This window comes from Pelophylax lessonae, assembly GCF_965119305.1.
Source record: "Pelophylax lessonae genome assembly, chromosome: 3".
In the NCBI taxonomy this organism is placed as follows: domain Eukaryota; kingdom Metazoa; phylum Chordata; class Amphibia; order Anura; family Ranidae; genus Pelophylax; species Pelophylax lessonae.
The window spans coordinates 516874758-516891024 of record NC_138770.1 but is presented as its reverse complement, the minus strand read 5'-3'; the positions used below and the strand labels follow the sequence as shown (position 1 = coordinate 516891024).

At 49.1% G+C, this 16267-nt stretch overlaps 1 protein-coding gene across 2 annotated transcripts in view; it reads right to left on the bottom strand.

Moving 5' to 3' along the window:
- The window catches only part of LOC309549694 (sulfotransferase 6B1-like), a 94483-nt gene extending 79159 nt beyond the window's left edge, over window positions 1–15324 (bottom strand). For both annotated transcript variants that reach the window (XM_082250142.1, XM_082250143.1), the window contains exon 1: window positions 15110–15324. In XM_082250142.1, the coding sequence (XP_082106268.1) occupies window positions 15110–15314 (205 nt within the window). In that variant the 5' untranslated portion in view covers window positions 15315–15324. The remainder of the gene's footprint in view (window positions 1–15109) is intronic.
- Between the last annotated feature and the right edge of the window lie 943 nt (window positions 15325–16267).

The window sequence follows — 16267 nt, the reverse complement described above, 5'->3', positions numbered from 1 at the left end:
GGCGCCCGTAATAAAGATGTCAGAACGGGCCGATGCGCAACTGCGCATGCGCCGTTCTGAAGCCTGTCTGGCTTGGAAAAGCTCGCCTATTTCCGGCTGGACGGGCGCATGCGCAGTAAAGAACTGGCGACGGTTGGAGCCATTTTTAAAAGACAGTGAGTGACACTGTCTTGCTGACTGCGGCTAGAGAAGAAGAAGAGGACGGGGCTCTCGCCGTCCTCTGGGAGAACCCACCGCCGCCCCTCCCGGTCGGTCCCCCCTCCTCCAATGGCGGGACACGAGTGGGATCGGTTCCAGAGAGAGGAGCAGCAGGAGCTCATCGGGCAAATCAGCGACATGAGAGTGCAGAACATGCAAGGTAGGAGCAACCCCCTCCCAGCAGCCTCTTGTAATTTATTGGTGTGGCTATAAGAAATAACATAAATCAAGAAAGTTGGTAAGTTAGCACTATACAGAAATAAAAAAAAAGCTGCTAGCACAAAAGGAGTGATGATACAACTCATAAATAACCAGAAAACTAAAACGGTGCAGTGCTTTGTGGATCCCTTGATAACGTGCCCCATAGGGGCCTATGTGCTGATGTCATTGCCGCTACATCTGTGTGTTCAGGAACAGCAGCTTTTGCTGTAAGTCTGGCCAATTCATTTTACTACTTATTTGCTATGCTATAGCTGTGTAATGGTGTTTAATACATTTTTAAATAAATTCTGCACAATATAAGCACTCTTGTTGGCTCCTGGTGTTGGGCTTTTTTATGCAGCTTACTGTTTTCCTGACTGATCCCCTCATCTCACCAACAAGAGGAATTGGGAGGGACTCTATTCTAAAAGAGACCATTAAGCGGGGGGGGGGGGGGGGGGGGAGAGACGCACACTGCTATGTTAATGGGGGTTTAAGCATTATGGGGGGTCCTAAAATCCTGGAGGTTTCGTCATTATGGGGGAGTAATCATTATGAGGGAGTGATTAATATCGTAGGGAGTCATCAGTTTGGGGATCAAATCATCCTGGGGTTCTTATTATTTTGGGGGTCTAATTGTTATGGGGGTCATATCATCCTGGAGGTCCCATCAATATGGGGATTATATCATGAGGGGGGTCTCATCATCCTGGGGGTCTCATAATTCTGGGGGTCCCATCATCCTGGGGGAGTCATCATCCTAGGGGAGTCATCATCGTGGGGGTCCCATCATTCTGGGGTTTTATCATTTTGGGGGAGTTATGATGGTGGGGGAGTAATTATAATGGGGGTTTGATCATTCTGGGGTCTCATGATCTTGGGGGAGTTATCATGCTGGGGGTCCCATCATTCTGGGGTCTCATCATCTTGGGGGAGTTATTATTTTGGGGGCAGAGAAGGACACTGTGCTATGGGGGCTAAAGGCAGGGGGCGGAGGACGACAGTGCTGTGGGGGGCTAAAGGCAGGGGGCAGAGAAGGACATGTAAATGGAGAAATATGGTTTATGACTTTTGTTTAACTTAAACACATTGCTAATAGCACTATCTGCATGTTTATAGTTTAATTATTCATATTTGCACGGTTTAGCACTGAAAACGGCTATTTTATGTACATTTTTGCAGTGCCAGTAAAAAATTGGTGCCGTCCGTAAATTTTGGCATTCTGCCAGTAAATTTTAGTCCGGGGGGTTGGCAACACTGGTCAGTACCCAGATACAAGGCCACACCAGGGATCTACCTAAAAATACCCCACAGGATAAAGTACTGCTGTATACCCCCCCCCCCCTTCCCGGGCGTCAGGAGCCAAATATAGCGCCCCCATGCGGGAGCAGGGAGGACAAGGCCGGAATCCTGATAGGCCAGGGGGGATCTTTTAGGAAAACGGGGTCCTATTATCCCCAGGAGTGGGCCCGCATCCCCCCCCCCAGAGGCCACTAGGGACATGGGGGGCTCAGTTTACTCACCATACCATGGACCAGGTGGGCTCCGCTCCGGACAGACCACCTCCCACCCTGAGTGGGGGTGCTGCCAGCCGAGGAGTACGCTGCGACTCAGGGCGTTCCAGGTCGTCGTGCCCCAGCGAGACATCCACTCGCAGCCTCGTCTCCATCCAAAAAGGGGCTCCGTCGTAGCGAGGCCTAGTGCGGGACTAAAACCTGCTCATGCTTGTAGGCCAGGCTGGGAGACCTTAAGAAACTAGATTGTCCAGTGCGAAACCTCAGCCGACATTGCTTGTAGATCACCAGGAGGATCCCCTGTACACTAACTAGCAAAGTGAGTAAAGATAAATAAAACAAAATATTCTTAAAAGAATAAAAAAAAAAACTGAGACCAAAGTCCCAGCAGGACCTAGGTCCTACTCCTTCACTAGGCAGAAACAAGCTATTTTGGTGGAGCAGGGTGTCAATGGACGATAGAGAAATATTGCTTTGCTATGCTTGGGATGCTGCTTTTGGTAAATGTTTCTAGAATAGCCAAATATGTGTACTTTCTGAAAAAAAAGTCCTTTTTGAAGGCATTGTGTAGGTAAAATATGGAATTACTAAGGATGTGATAGGTGAAATTGATTTTGACACACAATTTTGCTATCTAATTTAGCAGCTTAAGCAAAATGTGCCTAAAAATCTAAGTTTTCTTTATTTAGAATGCCTTTTTTTTTAGATTTTTGGCAATGGTCTTTCCACCATCACGTGTATATATATATATATATGTATATGTGTATATATATATATATACTGTATATATATATATATATATATATATATATATATATATATGCGTAATTCTTGTGAATGAGCAGCCCAAACCAATTGTATACATATATTATATATATATATATGTATATATATACGTATCTATGTATATAAATAAATATATATAATATATGTATATATATATATAATAAATGTATACAGTTGGTTTGGGCTGCTCATTCACAAGAATTACATGCAAAATAATGGTACCGCTTTCAGCACCTAAAATCCAAAAGAATCATACCGCCAGGGAGGTTAAGAGGCCTGGTATTTATAACATCAGATACAAGCGTGTTTGAATCCCAGACTGAAAAGCTGAGGGCCTATTTTCTCTGGTGAGTGGGGATTAGTGATGAGCCAACCTACCCCCATATTCGGTTTGCACCAGAACATCTCGAACAGGGGAAATGTTCAAGCGAACATACACGATCACAAGTCCTCATTTTAAAGGCTTAAATGTAAGTGGCTTTTAATCACCTGCTGGGCCAAGGATTTGAACCCACGGCATCTCACTTGCTAGTCTGTTATGCTAACAGTTACACCACCGAGGCAGCTGAGCAACCTAATACTCTCTCTGCCTAACAATTCTCTATCTGAGTTTGACAGCTCTTTTATAGGACTCTGACCTCACGAGCGCCCCATAATCCATTGCGCAGGTGCAGTGAATAAATTACTGAGGTCACTTTAGAAGGGGCGGGACAATTAATAGGTTTTAATTAAAATTCATAATTAATATTAATCACCCGCTGGCCTGGGGATTCAAACTCACAGCCTTTCATGTGCAAGTCTGTTATTCTGACAGCTAAGCCACCGAGCCAGCTGATTAACCTAGGACTCTCTCTGGCTAACTAGCTTCTATCTTAATTTGACAGCTCTTTTATGGGGCTCTGACGTCGCCCCATAATCCACTGCTTTAGGTGCAGTGAATAAATTACTGACGTCAGTAATTTATTCACTGCACTTGAGCAGTGTATTGTGGGACGGCTTGAGACTAGGGATGATCGAACTTTTGAAAAGTTTGGTTCGACCAGAACACCCGAATTTCCTAAAAGTTCGGTTCGGATTCTAGAACCCCATTGAAATCAATTGGACCTGAACTTGGTAATCAAAAAACACCATTTTTCAGACCTAAAACCCAATAAATGCCCCTAAAAAGTGCCTAGGGTTCTGGGTCACAAAAAAAATCACACAAAAAAAAGTTCTTAAAAATTGTCGTTTTTGATAGAGAGCCAATTATTGAAAAAATTATTGGAAAAAAAATGAGATTTTTGGATTTAGTGTCTGTGGGGTCTAAAAAAGTGGAAGTGGAAGTTTCAGCTCTGTAGCATGTCCAGAACCAGAATTATAGCATGCCAAACCTTTGAAAATGACTTTTTTGCTTAACCGCGCCTTTCTTTTGCTCCTAATCAACTACACAGACAATGTGTATGATGGGGACATAATGCAGTGCACTGGGAACAAGATTAGAGTTTTTTTTTGGAAAAAGGTGCTGTCTCTTTAAATGTGCATATAATTAACGGGTGTATTTTCACAATGGAGCTATTTGTCAGGACCCAAACTTAAACCTGGGACCTCCTCCAGTGTGTCTGCCAATGACTTTACTTGCTGAGCCACCTGGAATGCTGGACAGTTTCTTGGACAAATCCTTGAATGACCCTGCTGTGAATCTTTATTGCCTTGAACTTTGAACCCTTTGCTCCTCCCATGAACTTCCTGTTATAAGCCATGTCTTTGCACTTCCTGGTTGCCAGAATATTGTGCCTTCAACAGCCGATATCTCGCTTGTCTCTCCTGCTGCCGTCCGTATCTTTGCTACCTTCCGTTATCGACACTTGGCTTGTTCCTCGACTACGCTATTGCCTAATCCCGACCTGCAACTACTTGTTACCGACCTTTGGCTATTCCTAGACTACGCTTCTGCTTGATCCTGACCTGCTATATCTGCTACTGGACCCTGGCTTGCTCACCTCCTGGTGGGGCAATCCTGAGGACCGCGACCTGGTACTAACACGCAGCAAAATCCATCTCCACCATCAGGAGTGCTGGTGAACACCGGTTAGTACTTAGATTCCGCACCTCAGGTGAGCCTGCGTCATCTGCCAGTGTGACCTGCCTGTGTTCCTATCCAGCTGGTTCCTGTGTAAGCTGCTATAGCTATTGGTCTTCGAGCCTGACTCCAGATCGTGACACTATTATTACCAAATGTTTTCAAGAAGTCAAAAGATGTATGTAGATGCACTTTATTTCATGTAAAATGGTGTTTGGTGCACTTTAACTTGAATTCTCACAAGAAACAGACATATATGCACGGATACATTGAGGGTTAGGGTTAGGGGCAGGGGCCACAATGTAGTGCAGAGTGAACAAGATTAGAGATGTTTTGGATGAATCCTGTTGTCTCTTGACTTTGAATAGAAGTAAAGGATGCTTAAAAATTGGGCCTTTGGTGGTGCCGACGATGCCTTGACACCATAACCCTATGAAAGTGCTGGTCATGAAGGCAATAATTGCCTTTGTAAGGAAAAAATTGCAATGATATGCATCTGTTTGACAGGTGCGCAAAAATTGTTGTTTGGGTGTTGGCGGAGCCATACCACTGTAAGCCCAAAGAGCTGGTGTTGAAAAAGGCGTAAAAATTATGAAGGTGTGCACCTGTGGAACAGGTGCACAAACATGGTATTTTTGGTGTTGGCGGAGCCTCCCCACCGTAACCCCAAAGAGCTGGTGTTAAAGGAGGCCCAAAAATTATAAAGGTGTGCACCTGTGGAACAGGTGCGCAGACATGGTATTTTTTGTTTAGCGTAGCCTCCCCACCGTAAGCCCAAAGAGCTGGTGTTGAAGGAGGCCAAAAAATTATAAAGATGTGCACCTGTGGAACAGGTGCGCAAACATGGTATTTTTGGTATAACTAAAATGTGGTTCTGTGAACCGAAACAGAAGGAGAGGAGGGTTTGAGGGTGGCACCATGGTCCAGGCTTAAGCTGAGGCTCAGCAGCCACATCGCAACGATAGACTAGTCTACAAGGTCTGCATCAGGTGCATCAAAGCTTGATATCCACGACTGATTCATTTTAATGAATGTCAAACGGTCGACTGAGTCGGTGGAGAGTCTCGTTCGATGGTCTGTGACGAATCCTCCTGCTGCGCTGAATGCCCGTTCCGATAGGACACTGGAAGCAGGGCAGGTCAACAACTCCATGGCATACTGGGCCAGTTCTGGCCAGTGGTCTAATCTTAAGACCCAGTATGCCAGTGGATCGGCTTCGTCAGATGAAAAGCCCTCTGTGTCACTTTGTGCCCTGACGTAATCGTCCACCATGTGTTGCAGACGCTGTCAGTGCGATGTGGCAGCTGAGAGGCCTGGGCGGTGAGGACTAAAAAAAGACAGAAAGGCATCCTTCAACCGCACGCCTTCTCCAACGCTCCTCTCATGACCAGCAGTAGAGTCCATCGTAGGTTGTCCCCGCCCCTGCACCCTACAGGAGTCGGGGAACGTGTTCACCAGAATCCTCTTGAGACTGTCCTCAAGGGATTTGATCCTGTGGACTCTCTGGGTGGATGGGAAAAGCTGCAGCATAGCCAAGGTGGAGTTCCAGCGGGTGGGCATGTCACAGACGAGGCGGTGTACCGGCAGGTGAAACTCGCGCTGCACTTCGACCAAACATGCAGTGGCACTGTACAACCGCCTGAAGTGACTGCACACCCTTCTTGCCATCCTTAACACATCCTGCATTCCCGGGTAGGAGTTCAAAAACCGCTGTACCACGAGATTCAGGACATGCGCCAGGCATGGCACATGGGTCAACTTTCCCTGCCGAAGGGCTGCCAGGAGGTTTGACCCATTATCGGTAACCACCATTCCTGGTTGCAGCTGGCATGGTGTCAACCACTTATGGGCCTGTGCCTGCAGAGCCCCAAGAATCTCAGGCGTAGTGTGCTGCCTGTCCCCTAGACACACAAGCTGCAGCACTGCGTGACACCTTTTGGCCTGAGACATAGAATAACCCTTTGAACGCTTACGTGGTACCTCATCATATTCAAAAGGACCATGCTGCAGAGGAGGGCATGGAGGAGGATGAGGAGGAGGAGCAGGAGGGGGTAGAAGTGATCGATCTACCCGGATCAGCGACACCACCAGCTGTTTGCAGTCGTGGGGGCAATACTGGCTGCAGCACCGAGCTATGGCTACAATCCCTTCCGCTGGCAAGCAGTGTCACCCAATGAGCAGTGACAGAAATGTACCGTCCAAAAATAGAAAAATCCAAATCCTTGTGAATCAGTGCGAATGACAATGAAAAACTTCTTTGCAGTGCTCAGAACCACCTAAGGGTGGTAGGTGCTCCCCAAGGTAGTGAGTGACCAGAGTGTCACGGATCCTAAAATCACTGTGCACCCCCTTGTGAGTGGGCACTCACCTTATAAACGATTATAACAGGCCCCCTGAGGAAGACACGAGGTCCCTGTGTTGTCACGCGTAGGGGAGGGGCAAGGACGGACGGAGCGCTTCACTGATTGTAAGACTGTCGGGCTGCATTAGCAGAGGAGAAGTTACACAGCCACCGCGTCTCCCACTTTTCCATTACGGCTGGATTCGTTGTATGGATAATTGTATGCTGCTTGTTAAAGGTGCATGGATGCACTGAAATATGTGAGTTTATATCGATTCTTCTTTTATTGAAACAAATATTTAAAAAGGTATAAGCACTATTGGAGATTTCTTTTTTGCATATATCACGGTGATACTTGCTGCTGGAGTGTCATGGTTTGGATGGATTGATTTTCCTGATTGCCGGTATAAGGGCCAATTTAAATCGTATTTTGAGCCACGGACAACTGGATTAATAGGACCTAGAAGGGTCAACCCTGAGAACGAGCCCCTATAGATGTGCCTGTTATAATCGTTTATAAGGTGAGCGCCCACTCACAAGGGGGTGCACAGTGATTTTAGGATCCGTGACACTCTGGTCACTCACTACCTTGGGGAGCACCTACCACCCTTGGGTGGTTCTGAGCACTGCAAAGAAGTTTTTCATTGTCATTCGCACTGATTCACAAGGATTTGGATTTTTCTATTTTTGGACACTAATTATTATTAATATATTTTTTACCTACATATTTTGCACTTTATTTTTGGATTAATTTATGCTGAACTATACTAGGACTTTTTTATCACTGTGGTTTATAAATTGGAAACAAGATGTATATTGCACATTATTTGCACTATGCACTTATATGAGGATCTAAATAGATTTATTGAGAGAATATTGGGTTTTTATTATTATACTAAATTATTCACCGGTCACTTTGTATATTTTATATTGGTCATAATTTATATATATTATATTATATTATATTTTTTACCGATGAGGATTATTAGGGATTCATCCAATTGAACTTATATATGTGCCAGTTTATTTATTGAAGATTTTTATCGTAAATAATAGATTTTTATTCTGAGCAGGGCCGGCGCTATCGCTAGGCAGACTAGGCAGCCGCCTAGGGCGCACTGCTGCCAAGGTCGCAACCACGGCCGCTGGCTTACCTACTCTCCACTGGGAGGAGAGGGCGCCTGGAGCTGCTCAGTGTGTCTTTTCCTTTACGATCGGCCCTGTCTGTGGCGGCGCGGCAGCAATGAGCGGCACTCTCTGGGTGTAGGTGGCTTTGCATTCATCGCTACACAACGCGGTGATCATCGAGTGGCCAGCCAAGGGCAGATAGGTCTGAGCCTGGGACTTGGTAGAAGAGCTCAACAGCGGCCGCCTCCTCCCTGACCTCACCCCCCTGACCCCGCCCCCTAAAGAGGCGAGAAGCAGCGGGAGCAGCGTACCCGTGCTTCCAGAGCATGGACGGCTCCAACTTCCTCTTCTTCCAGACCCGGAGCGGAGGACAGGCTGATCGGGGGCACAGAGCTGTAACAGAGGACAGGCGGGAGGCGCAGGCTGCAGCGGGACTCAGTGGAACTGGACGGAATGAAAGAGGATCAAACAGCCAGACTGGCATCATGACACAGAAGATGAAGGTACCGTCCATCATACACAGACCTGGCCTGCACATCTTCAGACAGAGACTGGGACGATGTAACACAGGAGGGACTGCAGATAGGGACAGGGCTAGGGGTCTCTCTCATCACCCACCTCACTCCCTTTTCTCTCTCTCTCAGCCCTCCTCTCCCCCCTCCTCCTTCTCCTCTCCCCCCTCCTCCTCCATCTCTCCCCCCTCCTCTCCCCCCTCCTCCTCCATCTCTCCCCCTCCTCTCCCCCTCCTCTCCCCCTCCTCCTTCTCCTCTCCCCCTCCTCCTCCATCTCTCCCCCCTCCTCCTTCTCCTCTCCCCCTCCATCTCTCCCCCCTCCTCCTTCTCCTCTCCCCCCTCCTCCTCCATCTCATTCTTTCCCCCCTCCTCCTTCTCCTCTCCTCCCTCCTCCTCCATCTCTCCCCCCTCCTCTCACCCCTCCTCCTTCTCCTCTCCCCCCTCCTCCTTCTCCTCTCCCCCTTCATCTCTCCCCCCTCCTCCTTCTCCTCTCCCCCCTCCTCCTCCATCTCATTCTTTCCCCCCCTCCTCCTTCTCCTCTCACCCCTCCTCCTTCTCCTCTCCCCCCCTCCTCCTTCTCCTCTCCCCCCTCCTCCTCCTTCTCCTCTCCCCCATCCTCCTCCATCTCCACCCCCTCCTCTCCCCCTCCTCCTTCTCCTCTCCCCCCTCCTCTCCCCCCTCCCCCTCCTTCTCTCCCCTCTCTCTCCTCCTCCTCCTCCTCTCCCTCCTCCTCCTCCTCTCCTCTCCTCCTCCTCCTCCTCCTCCTCTCCCCCTCCTTCTCCTCCTCTCCCCCTCCTTCTCCTCCTCTCCCCCTCCTTCTCCTCCTCTCCCCCTCCTCCTCCTTCTCTCCCCCCCTTCTCCTCCTCTCCCCTCCTCCTCCTTCTCTCCCCCCCTTCTCCTCCTCTCCCCCCTCCTCCTTCTCCTCTCCCCCGCCTCCTCCATCTCCCCCCCCTCCATCTCTCCCCCTCCTCCTTCTCCTCTCCCCCTCCTCCTCCATCTCTCCCCCCTCCTCTCCCCCCTCCTCCTTCTCTCTCCCCTCTCTCTCCTCCTCCTCCTTCTCTCCCCTCTCTCTCCTCCTCCTCCTCCTCCTCCTCTCCCCTCTCCCTCCTCCTCCTCATCTCCCCCTCCTCCTCTCCCTCCTCCTTCTCCTCCTTCTCTCTCCCCCATTCTCCTTCTCTCCCCCCTCCTCCTCCTCCTCTCCCCCCTCCTTCTCCTCTCCCCCTCCTTCTCCTCTCCCCCCCTCCTTCTCCTCTCCCCCCCTCCTTCTCCTCTCCCCCCCTCCTTCTCCTCTCCCCCCCTCCTCCTCCTCTCCTCCTCCTCCTCCTCCTCTCCCCCCTCCTCCTCTCTTCCTCTCCTCCTCCTTCTCTCCCCCCTTCCTCTCCCCCTTCCTCCTTCTCTCCCCCTCCTTCTCTCCCCCCCTCCTCCTCCCCCCTCCTCCTTCTCTCCCCTCCTCCTCTCCCTCCTCCTCCCCCCTCCTCTCCCTCCTCCTCCTTTCCCCCTCCTCCTCTTCCTCCTCTCCCCCCTTCCTCCTCCTCTTCCTCCTCTCCCCCCTTCCTCCTCCTCTTCCTCCTCTCCCCCCCTTCCTCCTCCTCTTCTTCCTCCTCCTCTTCTTCCTCCTCCTCCTCTTCTTCCTCCTCCTCTTCTCCTCCTCCTCCTCTGCCCCCCAAAGCTGAAGAAATAGGTGGAATGGCGCTGCAAAAATCTCCATCCCCACCACCTCTACCATATCCATGGGCAGGGTGAAGGGGGTGGAGTCAGGGGCGGGGCCAATGGGGCGGCAAAATAAGGTTTCGCCTAGGGTGTCAAAAATTCTTGCACCGGCCCTGATTCTGCGCAACACAGTTTTATATGTTATAGATTGCTTACACTTTTTATGAGAAGTGAAGTGTTTACGGCATTTTAAAAATCTGGTATTATGAGGTAGCTCGCAGGAACTCTTTATCTTTTTAGAAATGTACCGTCCCTGCCCATGTTTGCTTGACCAAGTGTCAGCCGTCAGGTGTATCTTACGGCTGACTGACTTGGCCAGGGACGACACTACATTGCCTTCCACATGTTGGTATAGGGATGGCAGGGCCTTACGGGCAAAGTAATGCCGACTTGGCACCTGCCACTGTGGAACTGCACATTTTGCAAAGTCGCGGAAGGGAGCAGATTCTACCAGGTTAAATGGTAACAGTTGCAGAGCCAGTAGTTTTGCCAAACTACTGTTTAGACGCTGGGCATGTGGGTGGCGGGGAGTATACATTTTTTTTTCATTCCAGCATGTGTAGAATCTAAATTTGGCATCTAGACGTTACAGCTGGTGGTGTGCTGGAGGTAGATGCGACACTGCCTGCTATATCATCATCCCTGTCAGTGGAGGCTGCCAACAAGTGACGAGTGACTATAGCAGGGACAGACTGGTGTGCAGGTGGAACACGAGGAGGAGTGCGAGGAGGACTAGGAGGCCGACTGACTGATCTTTGGCCCTTTTGTGGGTTCTTCAAATGCTCCTGCCAACGTGCCAAGTGGTGGGTTGTCAAATGCCTGTTTAGGCAGCTTGTACCCAGGTGGTTGACATTTTTGCCACGTTTTATACCCTTATGACAAATCTTGTAGATCGCAACTGTTCGGTCTGCATGAGATGTCTCAAAAAAGGCCCAGCAAGAAGAGGTGTGTATAGTGGCCCGGGAGACAACAGGTGCGGCCTTAGATGGAGTGGGCCGTCTGCTCTCCCCTCTTGCTTGCTCTGCCTCCTCCTCAACCTCAGACCCAACATCAGACTCCATAAAGGACTGAGCATCAGGCGTGGCCCGGGAGACAACAGGTGCGGCCTTAGATGGACCGGGCCGTCTGCTCTCCGCTCTTGCTTGCTCTGCCTCCTCCTCAACCTCAGACCCAACATCTGACTCCATAAAGGACTGAGCATCAGGTGTGGCCCGGGAGACAACAGGTGCAGCCTTAGATGGAGCGGGCCGTCTGCTCTTCCCTCTTCCTTGCTCTGCCTCCTCCTCAACCTCAGACCCAACATCAGACTCCATAAAGGACTGAGCATCAGGCTGGAGTAGATGGCCGACACTGTGGTCAAACAGCTCAGCTGACTCCTCTGCCATGTCTGAAGTTGGGTCTAAGGGAGAACGTGAGGTGGACATGGACTCCTCTCTATTTGTTCTGCCAACTGCAGAAGACTCACCACTTTTCTCTGTCTGGGTCACTGTAGTTGCAGATGATGCCGATGATGAGGGTTTGGTAATATAGTCCATCACCTCCTGTACGTACTGTGGAGGTATAGCTTGGCCACTGCCGGAGAACAATCCAAATGGTGGCCTGGCTGAGGACTGACCACCACGTCCACCCCTGCCTCTAGACACCCTAGAAGCTGTGCCCCTTTCCGCAGGGCCGGTGCTTCCACTAGGCAAACTAGGTGGCCGCATAGGGCGCACTGCCACCTAGGGCGCAGCCATGGCCAGTGCTACATTCCTCTCCTGTCCCCTCCTCATCCCCTGTGGATGTCACCTCTAGAGAGGGGGGCACTTTGTATATGAAGAGGTGTGTACTGTTAAAGGGGGCAGTGTGTATATGAAGGGGCTGTAGGGTTAAAGGAGGGCAGTATGTATATGAAGGGGGTGTAGGGTGTATAGGAAGAGGGGTGTAGGGTTAAAGGGGGCCGTGTGTATATGAAGGGGGGTGTAGGGTTAAAGGGGGACAGTACGTAAATGAAGGGGGTGTTGGGGGTAAAGGAAGAGGGGTGTAGGGTTAAAGGGGGCCGTGTGTATATGAAGGGGGGTGTAGGGTTAAAGGGGGGCAGTATGTATATGAAGGGGGGTGCAGGGTTAAAGGGGGGCAGTGTGTATATGAAGGAGGTGTAGGGTTGAGGGGGCAGCGTGTATATGAAGGGGGGTGTAGGGTTAAAGGGGGGCAGTGTGTCCAGGAAGGGGGGTGTAGGATTAAAGGGGGCAGTGTATACAGGAAGGGGAGTGTAGGGTTAAAAGGGGAGGTCATAATGTACAGGAAGGGGGCAATGTGTACAGTTTTTTTTTTTTTTTTTTGGCGGGGGTGGGGGGGTGCAAATAGCTGGTCTTGCCTAGGGTGCAAAATAGTCTAGCACCGGCCCTGCCTTTCCGCAGCAGGGCCGCATATGCCTTTTCTTGGTCTACCTGGCATATTTGTCACTGAGGCGTTGCCAACTCTGTGCGGTGAAAAACGCACACTGCTATGCGACCCACAGTTGTCGCTGAATACAGCACAGCAGATGCGTGTCACGCACAGTAGCAAAGCCTTTTGCACAGTGGACCTAACGCTTTCAAGAACAGGCGTTAAGTTCGTCACTGAGACTTTGCCAACTCTGTGCGGTGAAAAACGCACACTGCTATGCGACCCAAAGTTGTCGCTGAATACAGCACAGCAGATGCGTGTCACGCACAGTAGGAAAGCCTTTTGCACAGTGGACCTAACGCTTACAAGAACAGGCGTTAAGTTGTCACTGAGGCAATGTATTTTGCTGACTAGCAAGCACGTATACCTGCTGTAGATATAACAGCAGTGCAACGTGCTCACTACACAGAACCCTGACACTTTCACTTTCCCTACAGAAACTAGATTGTTGAATCTAACTACTGTGGTATAAAGTACCTTAACTACACTAGATATCCCTTTCCTCACACTAAAAGAACAGCTCCATACAGCAGAAGACTGACACTGTCCCTTTAAATATTTTTTTTTTTTCTAACTCAAAAAAACAGCACAATCGCTGTATTTTTAACTACACTGACTGGCTGTAAGCTGAATGCAATTCTGCTATATGGAGCTTTAGAAGCACTCGTCTATGCAGCAAACCTAGTGTAACAAAGCAGGAGTAAGAGAAATGCTTCCACTCTCTTCATCAGACTCTGTATCACTGTGCTAGGGGTTAGGCGGGGCTATCTTATATACTGTGGTGCGTATTCACTCCCGATTGGCCTCTGGTCCCCGTAGTCACTCCAATCACGTTCCTAGCAGACTCCTGCCCCCTCATTGGCTTTTGCTGACGTTTCTGGGCCAATCACGGGCTTTTAAAGCCCACTTCCTGTCCCATTGCATCTTGGGCAGTTCTGGTGACCGAATTCCGAACTTTTACCGCAAAAAGTTCGGAATTCGGCCGAATTTCGAACACCCAATGTTCGGGTCGAACCGATGGTCGACCCGAACCGTTCGATCATCCCTACTTGTGACGTCAGGTCACTATATAAGAGCTGTTAAAAACAAAACCGCTCATTCCGCGGAAGCATCTGGAGAAGCAGGAGCTTCTTCTTTTTTTTTTTTTTCTATTTTTCAGGCGGCCAGGCGACTGATCATCAGGGGACAGTATTTTTTTATAAAAGACTTTTCCAAAACTCTCTTTTGTCATTATTTTTTTTGGTGAATGGGTAGGGGTACCATGTACCCGATATCCATTCACATAGGGGGGGGGCCGGGATCTAGGGGGTCACCTTGTTAAAGGGGGCTTCCAGATTCCGATAAGTGCACTGCATTCTCTTGCACCATGCCCACAGCCCCGCATTCTCCTCTACCATGCCTGCAGCACTACATTCTCTTGCACCATGCCCGCAGCCCCGCATTCTCCTGCACCATGCCCGCAGCCCTGCTTTCCCCTGTAACATACCCGCAGCCCCGCATTCTCCTGTACCATGCCCACAGCCCCGCATTCTCCTGTACCATGCCCGCAGCCCCGCATTCTCCTATACTATGCCCGCAGCCCTGCATTCTCCTGTACCATGCCTACAGCCCTGTATTCTTCTGTACCATGGCCGCAGCCCTGCATTCTCCTGTACCATGCCCACAGCCCTGCATTCTCCTGTACCAAGCCTACAGCCCTGCATTCTCCTGTACCATGCCTACAGCCATGCATTCTTCTGTATTATGCCCGCAGCACTGCATTCTCATGTACCATGTCCGCAGCACTGCAGGGCACTGTGGCACTATAGACAGAAGAAAGCCTGATGCGCTCATCTGCCCAGTGTCTACTGCTCTGCCCTGCTCCTGCCGTCACTCCATACACACTCACACCCCTCTGACTGCTTTCATAGTAATATAGAATGTGGGGGCCTTTTGGAGGGCGTGAAGTTTTTTTGGGTGGGGGGAGGGGGGGCAGCATTTCATTCTTGGACCCAGGCAGCACAATGTCTTGGGCCAGCCCTGCCTTCATGGTTTCTTGAAATGGGGCCCTGAAGGTTCTAGTTATGCCTCTGCTAACAGCATATCTTTGGAATGTGGGAGGACACAAAGCCTGACCGCTATTGTCTGTGCCTGTGTTAACCCTTGATGTGTCTGAAAGGAAGCAGAAGTCTGTGGTATAATAGGTTTCATTAAAATGTAGGATTGTACAGGTATATTCAGTAAGTGTACTCACCACATTTGGGAAAGCAGGCAATCAATAAATCATCCTCCCTGGCTTCAAATGTTTCCAGTACTTTAAATGACTCCTCACTGCAGACAGCACAAAGGTACAAAATCCCCTTATAATCGAACAGTAAATCCTCAGCTGATGTTTTGCCAGGTGCAAATAACAGGCTCATCAGTTTTTCACGATCCTCGGTTTGCTTAGAAACTGCCATGTCTCACTCTTGCAAATCAATGGCAGAATGGTCATTTCTTGTGCAACGTCCTATTTATATAGGCAAAGGGCGTGTTAGTATGTGTGTCAAAGGGCACAATGACATGCACATAGTTATACAAATTCAGGTTTAAAATACTTGGTAAAATATAAGTACAGAATCATGGAAAGTTCATATGACTGGGGGTGTGGTTACCATCACCCATTATTGATACATAACCTTAAATTCCTCTTATGTTGGGACAGTCCAATGAAATAAATTATGCTTTTATTCAGCAAAAGGCAAAATAAACGGAAGAAACAACAGTCTTGTCTTGTAATATAAATCCACAGAAGAGTAATGCCCCATACACACGTGCAGATTATCTGCAGACTTTTGTCTGCAGACTTACCAAAACCATATAATATGAGGTCAAACCTAAACACTTTCAATTTGTATGCAATCCGGCAGGCCCTTGCACTACATAGAAAAGGTTAGTCTGCAGACAAAAGTCTGCAGATAATCTGCACGTGTGTATGGGGCATAAAGCACAGTTTTCGCAGCAAACAGGCTTACAGGCAACAACTATACAGCTCAAGCCAGATCTACTGTCCTTTACAAAGGGTTTGTCTCACCCAGCAGGTCACAGTCCATAACTGCCCTCTATAATTAACCCTCTCTTCACCCTGTCCCAGGCTGACTCTCTACAATAGACAAAGAACATTGATTAAAAATAATTCATCCTTTATTCAAATTCCTCATAAAATCTCTCTCTTTCTTTTTATATCCCTCCATCCCTCTTTCTTTTTCTCTCCCTCTATCCCTCTTTCTTTTTCTCTCCCTCCATCCCTCTTTCTTTCTCTCTCCCTCCATCCCTCTTTCTTTTTATCTCCCTCCAAGTCTCTTCCTTCATCCCTTTTTCTTTCTCCCTCTCTCTCCATCTTTCTTTCTTTCTTTCTTTCTTTCTTTCTTTC